We start from the raw sequence: 11646 nt of genomic DNA, 5'->3' as shown, positions 1-11646 counted from the left end.
CCTGAGAAAGCATGTGTAACTTGGGTATAATTTTCTCCTAGGTTCACCTGAGCTTGAGGATTAAATAAATGCCAAAATTATCTCAGATGTCCCAAAGGATGACATCTCTCCAACCACAGTCTTCAGAGACACTGAACTACAAAGACCCAATCAAGTGCACACTCTCCAGGCTGGAGAACATTGAAAATGATGCAGGAATGCAGGGTGGGTGTGCAACCCCTCATGCTCAGGCTCTGGGGCATGGACTCTGCTCTGGCCTCTCCTAGCACTGAGGTGAGTTTGAGTGACTTCTAATGACTCTTGTTTGCAGAAAATGAGAAAAATGTAAAAATGAAGAAACTCATGAGTTGTAGAATACAGAAGTTCCACTGACCCTCCATAATACTTTTCCACTAGCCTGTGAGAAAAGGGTAGAAAGGCTTCCACAGTTGTAAAGCAACAGTAAAATGCCTTCATAATTATTTGTAAACAATGATACTCAGTCATTGTTTCCCACGGGGGAAATGTGTTTTCTTTACCTTTCCTAATAAATAGCTATGCTCAGATTTGCATCCAGCAGAACTGGCCTATGTGAGGGGAGGTAGGAAGCAATACAAAACAAGACTGGAATAGTAAAGATATTGGCAGGACTTGTTAAAGGCAACTCCTCTGCAAAAATCCTCCTATGCAAAATCCCACACAACCACAGGCCACATAGCATCTTCACAAAGAGTCCCAGGTAAGACTGCAGCTATCTGATAGACATTTGCTGTGTGAAGAGCTCCCTCAGTGAGAGAATAACTCTCCCTCACTTCTCACACCTGTCCTGTCTCTGCCCTAAGTGACAATTAAGGGTAAGGTTTCTTTGTCTTGTATTTGAAAATCATGTTCTTACATCATCATGATTTGTTAAACCTATTATCCTCAGCTTGTGAAACTTCCCATCAGCATTAGGATCTGTTACTCATGATTACAGATGTAAACATAGAATGTATTATAGAAAATTCAAACTTTCATGTGATTTTTACTGTCATTTAAAATTTTGGCCCCTGCACCTGTGTTTTCTGATATAGACAATGAAGCAATAATGTGTTTTTGTGTTATTTAGGTTTGAATAAAGAAAGAAACCATCCTTCTCTCAAATATTAGTAACCCAATATATGGGATTTGCCTAATTGCTTAATTAATATATTTCCCTAAAATAGAATGCTGTCAGAAATGTCAAAGGCAATCAAATTATCAAGTCAATGAATAGTGTATAATTTATCACATATATCATTAATATAAAAGCTAATAATATACATCAAGTACTTAATTACAGGTGCTAGGTATATTGTCATTTTGTTGTATAAACATATCAATAGTGCTAGAGACTATTCCCTTTAAGGGTTCTAAAAATGTACAAAACAAATCTTTGCTTCTTCAAATGTGAGTCTATCCTCTTATTTTGTATTGCAAAGAAGCTATAATTCATTGTCATGATTCCTCCATATCTATTGTAAATATGTATAGAAAGAAGCTCTTATACTTTTAGAGAATAAACTTTTAGCAACTTAGCTTTTTCTTCTTTGGAATATTTTTTAGTGCCATGAATAGTGCTAAAAATAACTATATGGGAGCTGATTGGACCCCAGTGTGGGAAATAGGAGTCAAAATTCCCTGTACTAAGGGAGGCAAAGAAAGAAATCTATTTGGCTTGTCTGTCTGTGATACAATGGGCATTGTGGGTAGATTTTTGTTAGTATGCATCAAGAACAGTCAGATTTCTGTACTTGTTGATTAGTTTTAAATTGCAAGGCGAATGCAGACCTAACAGTTCAGATCTCCCCACATATCCTGGCCCCTGCGATGAGTCAGCATAAGAACCCTCTAGCTGTGTTAGGATTGAGACATTGAACGTACATTCTAAACACAGAGACAAATTCTCTTACATAAATTACAGTGGCCACTAGCTTAGTCACCTTCAAGTAACAGCAGCCTTTTATGAACTCTTATAAGGTTTCCATGGATTTTGTTCAATATATAAAGATATGGTACACACACACACACACACACACACACAGAGAGAGAGAGAGAGAGAGAGAGAGAGAGAGAGAGAGAGGCAGACAGACAGACAGACAGACAGACAGACAGGAAAAATGTGAGTTACTTGGAGGCCATAGAAACTAGATTTTTTATTTGTAATAGGGTGCATAATAACGATTACTGCTTACATTCATAGAATATTTATTATTCATAATCTTGGCACATTGTATAAATAATCCTCTTGCATAATCTTAATCATATAATAAGTGTACCAAGCTTAAAATGTTATTAACAACATTCTAAGCTTGATGCACTTATATGATTGTAGAGAGTGAAAGCAAAGCCATAAGTGGGGTGATCAACTGGTGAATGTCAGTCCGTGTTAAGTGAAAGAAAGCAGGAGGAAGAGTCTGAAGTAATAGAGAATCCTGCAAGACTCTTAAAAATTTCTCACTTTGGGGGTACTCTTCATAATTTCTCATTTTCAGGGTATTATTTATTTTCTACCTTCTTATAATTTCTTACCTTTTATTTATATTCCTTTCCAGTACACTGACATTATTACTGAGTATAAAATGCTCTCATCCTGCCAGCCATTATGTCTGGAGCCAACAGCTCCAGCCTGACCCCAGAATTCTTTATCCTGAATGGTGTTCCTGGACTGGAAGATGCACATGTCTGGATCTCTCTGCCATTCTGCTTCATGTACATGATTGCTGTGGTAGGGAACTGTGGGCTTATCTACCTAATTGGCCATGAGGAGGCTCTGCACCGGCCCATGTACTACTTCCTGGCCTTACTCTCCTTCACTGATGTCACCTTGTGCACAACCACAGTGCCCAATATGCTGTGCATATTCTGGTTCAATTTCAAGAAGATTGGATTTAATTCCTGCCTTGTCCAGATGTTCTTTGTCCACATGTTGACTGGAATGGAGTCTGGTGTGCTCATGCTCATGGCCCTAGACCGCTATGTAGCCATCTGCTATCCTCTACGCTATACTACCATCCTCACCAACCCTGTGATTGCCAAGGCTGGTCTTGTTACATTCTTGAGGAGTGTAATGCTCATCTTTCCATTCACTCTCCTCACCAAGCGCTTGCCCTATTGTAGAGGCACTCTTATCCCCCACACTTACTGTGACCACATGTCTGTGGCCAAGGTATCCTGTGGCAATGCCAAGGTCAATGCAATCTATGGCCTCATGGTTGCTCTATTGATTGGTGTGTTTGACATTTGCTGTATCTCTGTGTCTTACACTATGATATTGAGAGCAGTGGTGAGCCTGTCCTCTGCTGATGCTCGTCATAAGGCCTTCAGTACCTGCACATCTCACATCTGTGCTATTGTGATCACTTATGTGCCTGCCTTTTTTACTTTCTTCACTCATCGTTTTGGAGGACACACTATTCCCCACCATGTCCACATCATAGTGGCAAATCTCTACCTGCTACTGCCCCCTACCATGAACCCAATTGTTTATGGAGTCAAAACCAAGCAGATTCGAGAAAGTGTAATCAAGTTTTTACTTGGAGATAAAATGGGCATTACCTAAAAGAAATTCATGTTAATACCAGTTGTACTGTTTATGGTGGGGAAAATAGGGGAGAAAATTTTCATAAAAACGAGTGAAATAGTATTAATTCATCTAATTTGTAGATGTTCTAAATTCTTTGCAATGGAAATTATGAAAAATTCTTTATAAGGAATGCTCTGCCAAAGTATAGGATGTAGAAATTAAATAAAATGTACTCATTCTGTAAAAACTGTTTTTTTATGTGAACAGAATTCTGTTTAAGTACAAAACTAATGAAATGCTGCAAGGAGACTAAATGTCTGTCTGTTCTGTGTTTAAAAGACAAACTTTCAGTAATTGGAGACAACCTTGTCCTCTCTGTTAAAGACAAACTCTTACATCATGTATGTTGCTGATGTAGAAACAAGACAGGTTTAGTGCTTCAGTGTGTATGTATGTATGCATATATATACATATACATATATACATATATATACATATTACAAGCTATTTTTTATATTTTGTGGAATATCTCAATTCTAATGATTTGTTTGCCTTATAAATATGCTCTATTTTTAAATGTCCATGAAGTCTGTTCCTCCCAAAATATTCAGTTTTCAGTACCATGAAAACTGGTTTTATGAAATGTAATTGTTTTGTTGGTTAAGGAGGTTTTATCATCTGATTTCTATGGTGTTTGATATTATTTCACTCATTCTTGACTCACGAAATACAATTGACTAATATTATTAGGTATAAACTGGGTTTAAGTTGGGGGACACAGAATAGAATTTCCAAAAATGTTGCAGGGCACTGAGAATAGACATACTGGTGAAGGAAACATGAAAGGAAACATGTATGAAAAACAAGATATGATTACAAATAGATGCTGTCTGTAAGATGGACATCTTAGTAGACAATTAATCGAACGCTTTATTGGTTTTGGATTGAGTTTGTCTGAAGGTTAATATGCTTAATTTCTAAGGTTTAAACATTGTCATGTTAATGAATTTCTGTATTTCTATAAATTTAAATTTTTATACTTTTTTCAAATATAACAATGGCTTACCACTAATATGTACAAATATGCCAATTCTTAAGAAAAGGTATAACATGGTTTCTAGTATATTCTAATCATTTAATAAATTATGGTATTGTTCATGAGCTGTTAGTTTCAACTCAGATTAATTCTGAACATCAGTGTCTGATGAGAAATCACTCCTCAGCAGAGGGCTAGTGTTCCATGGCTGAGCTTTCATTGGCTTCTCACAAGCATGCTAGTACAGGCCATATAGTTTTATTTTTATTTAAATTTTTTCAGACAATATATATTGATCATAATCTTTTCTTCTTCCTGCTCCTCCCAGATCCTCCCCATCTCCCTAATCTCATGTTTTTTTTCTCTCTCAAAAAACAAAACAAAAACACATGATCATCAGTTTAATAACAACAATAGCAAAACCAATTAGGTGAAATATAACCAAACAAAAGATGCACAAATACATGAAGTCCATTTTATGTTAACCCACTCTTCCTGGGCGTGGGACTGCCTTGGAGTATAGTTGATATACCCGGTAAGGTTCTATTGGAGAAAACTGATTTTCTGTTTCCTAGCAGCTGTCGATTTCAGCTAGCCTTTTGCCTGGGGTTGCAGTATTGTGTCTACTTCCCCTCCTCAGCACTTGGATCTTGTCTGGTTTGAATATGTACAGGTCTTGTATGCGCTGCCACAGTCTCTGTGAGTTCATATGTGTCTTGTTGTGTCTAGAATATGCTGCTTCCTTAGATTTACCCACCTCCTCTGGCTCTTAGAATCTTCCCCACCCCTGCTTCTGCACAGATTTCTGAACCTTGAGGGGACAAGTTTGATTAGAGACATGCCATTTAGGACTGAGTACTCCAAAGTCATTCTCTTTCTGTGCATTGCCCAATTATGGATCTCTGTCCTAATTCCCATTGACTACAAGAAGAAGCTTCTATGATGAACAGCCATTTTTAAAATGTCTTCTATATGCCTGTCTCTATATCTTTTCTGAAACAGGTAAAGGATTACAAAAACAGTACTGTAGAAAAACTTCTAGTAGAGACAGAGATGTCTTGGGATGATTAAATTAAAACTGAATGAATGTTCATTTTTACTTATTGGAGACAGTGAGTAAAGACTTTAAAGGGAATGTGGGCTATGAGTGTATGTAAGTACTACAGGAAAATAAGTGAGATGTGTTAAATGTTAAGGGTAAAGAATCGCTTTTGGTTATAAATGTTTCAGAAAGTAGGAAGAACAAATCATGGTGAAGAAGGCAGTAGAAGGCCTGTCTGGGAGGGCCTCGGGTATGTTTTTCTACAGGACACAAGAGACAGCCAGCTCTGCCATTTACTTTTGAGATATTAAATGAGAATAACATTTAACTCTAATCTACTGTTCAGTGGTCAGTGTCTTTGGTGGCTCAGATCTCTACCACATCTTCTGCCCCTTGAGTCCTTGCTTCATCTTTCTGTGTCTTGTCAGCTTTTTCTATTTTCTGTTTAAAAAAATTCAGTTTCTTCTCAGTACTCCAGTGTTCAGCCAGTATCCTTACAGGTTCTTGTCTGGACTGTGCATCTTTGGGAGAGTGAAACCTTTCCATGTTTTCCTCTAGAATTACTTTCTTTCAATACATATAAATATTCTCGTGGCTTTAACAGTCAAAATAACATTGAAACATATGCTTTTCAAATAATATATTTTAAAATACATATGTTCATTTTATCTTTAAATCATATCTGAAAGTAGTAATAATGAATATACATTTTAAAGTTAGGCAAAATGAAGCACCAAGATACTGAAAGCTGAATAGCTTTAATGAAAATAACAAACGAGACAACTGGGTGAGCTAGGATTTTTACAGAGTAGGTGCTTCCAGCATCTTGTATTTTAATGACTACAATATGCTAGATTGTTTGCCCCCATGTCCAAAAATGTAAAACAAAACAAAAAAACAAACAAAACAATTCCAGCATAGTGTTTATATGAAAGTAATGGTGAAAAGTCCCTGGGGCTAACCCGAATCTGGGTGAAATGATAAGTGTTTAGAGTCTAACAAGAGGGCTCATCAGGCAAAATGCTTGTTGTGTAAGCCTGATGAGCTGAATTCAAATCCTGGAACATTATAGTGGAAGGACAGAATGGACTCTGGAATGGACTCTCAAAAGCTGTCCTCTCACCTTCAACAGTGTGTCGTGGCATGTGCACACTAGTATGGACCACATGGACAGGAATAATAAATAAAAGAAAAATAAATAAATGAATGCATGAAATACTTTAAAGTACAAGGAGATGCCATCAGATTCTTGACGGCTTAATGCTATGCACATTATTAATGCAAATGTCACTTCTATTAAAGTTTTAAGATTTCTTTCAAAAAAAAAAAAAAGATCAAAAAAAAAAAAAAAAAAAAAAAAAAAAAAAAAAAAAAAAAAAAACAAAAAAAAAAAAAAAAAAAAAAAAAAAGACAAACCACTTCTGCTTGTTTTTCAACTTATCCTCAAAAGTGACTCCGTAAGGCCTGTCATACAAAGTCCAATTCTCTTGTCTATGAAATATTCTTCCCCCTGCATTTGTTCCTATTGGTGATGGGTACATAAGCTTTTACACATTTTTGCTCAAAGATGAAAGAAATAAAACATATCTATGGTGACTAACATATTAACAATGACATTCCAAAGCCACCAATATTAATTATCTATGTAACTCTCATGTGGGTACGCAGCAAATTTTTTTCCAATTTGTAATAAACTCTACCTGCCACCAAATATGGCTATATTCTTTTGAAAACTGTAGTTATAGTTTACATTTAGTACATATTTTACTATATATTATATATTTATGTTATATATTATTTATTATATCTTCATATTATATAGTATAATATAATATTTTATGTTATGTATTTATATATTATATTATGTATAATATTATATTATGTATAATATATACATATGTAATAGATTACATATATTTATTATATATAATTACACATGGACCTAAGTTTCTCAATAAATAAAAGTTATAATATTAAGTGATCTAGTAACCCCTGTTTTCTTTGTTATTGTTTTTGCACTACTATTTACAAAACTGTAGAAATGTAAACAATGCAAGAGTCTATCAACTGAGGAATAGTTAAGAAAGTGTGGTGTGTTTATACAATGAAATTGTATTTGTGCATAAAAAGATAATGGAATTGTGTCATTTGATAAAGACTTAAATGGGAATTGAAGTGACCATATTAAGTAAAATGAAACATCCCCTCATGAATACTGTTATGAGATATAAGCAGTTGATCTCAGAGAAGATGAGAATGGACTGGTGATCACTACAAGTCAAGAGAAGTCAGGAGTAGAAGAACAAATATTAAGCAATGGATTCTATGTTTAGTAGGTAGAAATAGAAAGGTCTGTAGTACCATTGCATAGTAGAGTGACTACAGATATTAATAATCTACTGTGCATTTATAAAGGAACAGATTTTGAAAGGTTTTTTTTACCACAAATTATATTTGAAATGGTACATATGTAAATTGATTTAAAAATTATAAATGTATTGAATATATATTCTGTTTTTATCTTTTATTTTAAAGACAAGCTTAAGGCTGAGAGCATACCTCAATTATTAACATGCTGCTCTTTCAAGAATTAAAACATAAATTTGATACCAGAACCATTGAGAAAACAAGCTAGGAATGGTGGCAACTGCTTGTTGTATTCTTAGCACTGGGGAGGCAGAAACAGGAATATCCAGGGGTTTGCTGGACATCCAGCCTAGACAACTTGATAAGTTCTGGGCCGGCAAGAGACCTTATCTCAGAAAAGAAAGAAGGAAATAAGGAAAGAAAAGGTGGAAGGTACCTGGGAAATACTTCCAGAAGTTATGCCCTAACCTACACACTTATAATAATGTGCTATAATGTGGAAGGAGAACAGTATGGTTTGAATGTGACAGTCAAAGAAAATGAATACAATTGTCACTTGACAACCATGGGTGAAACTGTAAGTCAGGTTCCATGAAATACAGCAGGTATAAAGTATCTCCAACACTCACTTACAGATCTAAAATGGTGTGAAAACTCATCACCACCTAAAAACAGGTTAAGGAGGAAAAGTGAATCTATTCAGCTGATCATGATGAGAGTCTTTGCTTATGGAAAATAAGTTATATTACACAGGGAAAGGCTAGGTATATTACAAAGTTGCAACATACATAGATGTGTTTATGCCCAATATTCTAGTTTCTAGAGAAATTTTTTTCTTTTTTGGTTATTTTATTTATTTACATTTCATATTTATCCCCCTTTCTGATTTTCTCTCCACAACCCCTCCCCCTGCTTCTATGAAGGTGCTCCCCCACCTACCCACCCACTCCCAGCTCACCACCCTAGCATTCCCCAACACTGGGGCATTGAACCTTCACAGGATCAAGGGCCTTCCCTCCCATTAATGACAGATAAGGCCATCCTCTGCTACATATGCAGCTGGGGCCATGAGTCCCTCCATGTGCAAGCTGGTTCAACCACTCTGGAAATCAGTCTGTCAGTTCCTGAGAAAATTTTTTGAAACAGTTTTACTTTATAGCTCAAGCTAGGCTGAAACTCATTCTGTGTTCAGGTCTGCTTCAAACTCAGCAGTCTGCTGCATTAACCTTTCAAGTTCTAGACAACTATACATAGCACTAGTATCTGTAGATATTAATTTCTCCAAAGAATTGAAAAAATGTACAGGTGGGTAACAGGCCTTCTTTCTATTGACTTAAATGGTCTAGGCTCATCTCAAATGCAAAATTATGACATTTAAAACTTTCAGGACAAAATAACACATAAGACAATTATGATTCCTTGTATATTCTTGGACAATAATCAATTTTACTGCAAATATTAAATGGTTCTAATGTGTTTTTAAAGATGATTTTCATGTGTGATTAATTTCCACTTGTTGGAATATAAATTTGTCATTCAATATAAATTTGTCATTCACTGACAAAGACAGACCTTGTGGAAATACTGTGGTGAGTTTGTTGTCCTGTAAAAATTAGTAGAGCTATATGGATGGCAGATAGATATGAAGCTACAGACTGTATGATGTATATTCTTTGTATTGTTGTTTCATTCCCTTTGTCCCTGTATATCTACATACTGCATATCCACATAAATGAGGAACTATCATCAAAAGGTTGCTGGGAAAAGAGAGTATATTTATTTCAGATATGTCCCTAATAGTTTGTCTGCTTTCCAGTGGATGGCCCTATACCCATGCACATACTGGCAACATCTAAGGGACTCAATGACTCTTCAAAAGTATATATAAAGTTTGGAGAGAAAGAGGAAGTCAGAAGGAGTTGGAAATGAGGGAAGAGGATGGAATTTGCTCAAAACACATTATATTTGCATGTTTGTTTCTCAAATCAAAAATAAAGTGGAAAGTTATTGTGATATGAACAAAAATATTAAAAGGTAGCAATTTAGAAAGTAAATTTGTATTTATTTAATTTGACTGAGTTACATATAGCTAATGTACCCATGACAGTTCAGAAAATCCAACAGAGTGATTTTATTTTATTTTTTTTATTATTATTTTCTTTATTTACATTTCAAATGCTATCCCGAAAGTTTCCCATACCCCTCCCCCCACCTCTGTTCCCCTACCCACCCACTCCCACTACTTGGCCCAGGCCTTGCCTTGTGCTAGGTCATATAGAGTTTGGAAGACCAAGGAGCCTCTATTCCCACTGATGGCCGATTAGGTCATCTTCTGCTACATATGCAGCTAGCAACACAAACCCAGGGGGTACTGGTTAGTTCCTGTTGTTGTTCCACCTACAGGGTTGCAGCCCCCTTCAGGTACTTGGGTACTTTCTCTAGTTCCTCCATTGAACACAGGGTCCCCAACAGAGTGATTTTAAAACACACAATCTTTAATGATTAAAATTTTATAGGTTAGATTATAGAAAAATTCACAATATTGCTGGAGACTCTTAAAATCTCAAGTTCTGCTTCCAAATGTGACAAATATACTGAAAAATATGTGTGGTGTGGTTAATATATTTCCCAAAAGCTTGTCCATATGTCATGTGATATTAAAATATATTCTTTATGTTAACAGAGAAGACTATAACTTTATAATCCTAATTATTAGTTTTACTTATTTATTTTTCTTTTGTCCAAACATTCTGATAACTTCAACCATCTCGTGACATAGCTTCTTACTCTTCTCACTTTGCAATCTATACTATTTCCTCATCATTTTACTCCCATTGACTTTCTCTCAGTTATTTCCAGAAATCTAATGAGGTCTTCATTTCTACTGTCACTGTCACTCTTCATCTACATGTCAGCCAGATAAAGGCAGCCACCAGGCTTCCTCACTCAGCAGACTACATAGATACTCTTTCAAGTACCTTTCCCTACACTTATAAACTCTCTCCTCTAGCAGATGCCACACAGTGACATTTCATCTTTCAGAATGCCTTCTGACATTAAGGCTTAGAAGAACTCAGACTGTGGTGACATTCAGTACCTACTGACATACTCACATACACACTAGCACTGATACAGGAGTCAGCTACCTCCCAAACTTCAGAATATCCAGGTTAAGAAAGACACAGACATCAACCCAGAGTGATAACTGTTATACAAATGTGAAGCAGGCATCCTGAAAGGGAACTAGAATTCAGAAGGAACCTGAGCTATGCCAGCTTCCCTACAAAGCTGGGACACTTTTTGTCATATGCCTTCCCACTACTCTGATATCTTGAGGCTATGTGAGACCTCATTTCTTCCTGTACACTCCTCACATGCCTAAGAATATGTGCGTGGATCAGCCAGGGTTCACTTGATATCAGATATCTAAGCTCCCAATTTCTGCATATGTTCCATGAGCTCCAAGGCAGCTATGTTAGACTCATGCTTGTTTTCCTATCTTCTTTCTTTCTAAGAAATTAAAGATTTTGTTTTTAAGATTCTGTTGTTTTGTGTATCTGATGACAAAATATTCACCCGTACTCTCTACTAATTTTATAGTTCAAATTTTCATGCACTTCTTCCTTGATAATTTTCTGGATAAAACACAAACTTTGTTAGCATAGATTCGCCTTTCAT

The 11646-nt window shown here is 35.9% G+C and overlaps 1 protein-coding gene across 1 annotated transcript; it reads left to right on the top strand.

The window, feature by feature from the left end:
• The first annotated feature begins 2602 nt into the window (after positions 1 to 2602).
• Positions 2603 to 3559, top strand: LOC110330985 (olfactory receptor 52N2). Its single transcript, XM_021211303.1, has one exon. It carries the CDS (start codon positions 2603 to 2605, stop codon positions 3557 to 3559), a length of 957 nt encoding a protein of 318 aa, XP_021066962.1.
• The last annotated feature ends 8087 nt before the right edge of the window (positions 3560 to 11646 follow it).

The sequence above is a fragment of the Mus pahari genome, chromosome 1 (genome assembly GCF_900095145.1).
Source record: "Mus pahari chromosome 1, PAHARI_EIJ_v1.1, whole genome shotgun sequence".
Taxonomy (NCBI): domain Eukaryota; kingdom Metazoa; phylum Chordata; class Mammalia; order Rodentia; family Muridae; genus Mus; species Mus pahari.
This window is presented reverse-complemented; position numbering and strand designations above follow the sequence as displayed.

Excerpts from the sequence above, each read along its gene's own strand:
- LOC110330985 (XM_021211303.1), top strand. The coding sequence starts at position 2,603 with ATGTCTGGAGCCAACAGCTCCAGCCTGACCCCAGAATTCTTTATCCTG.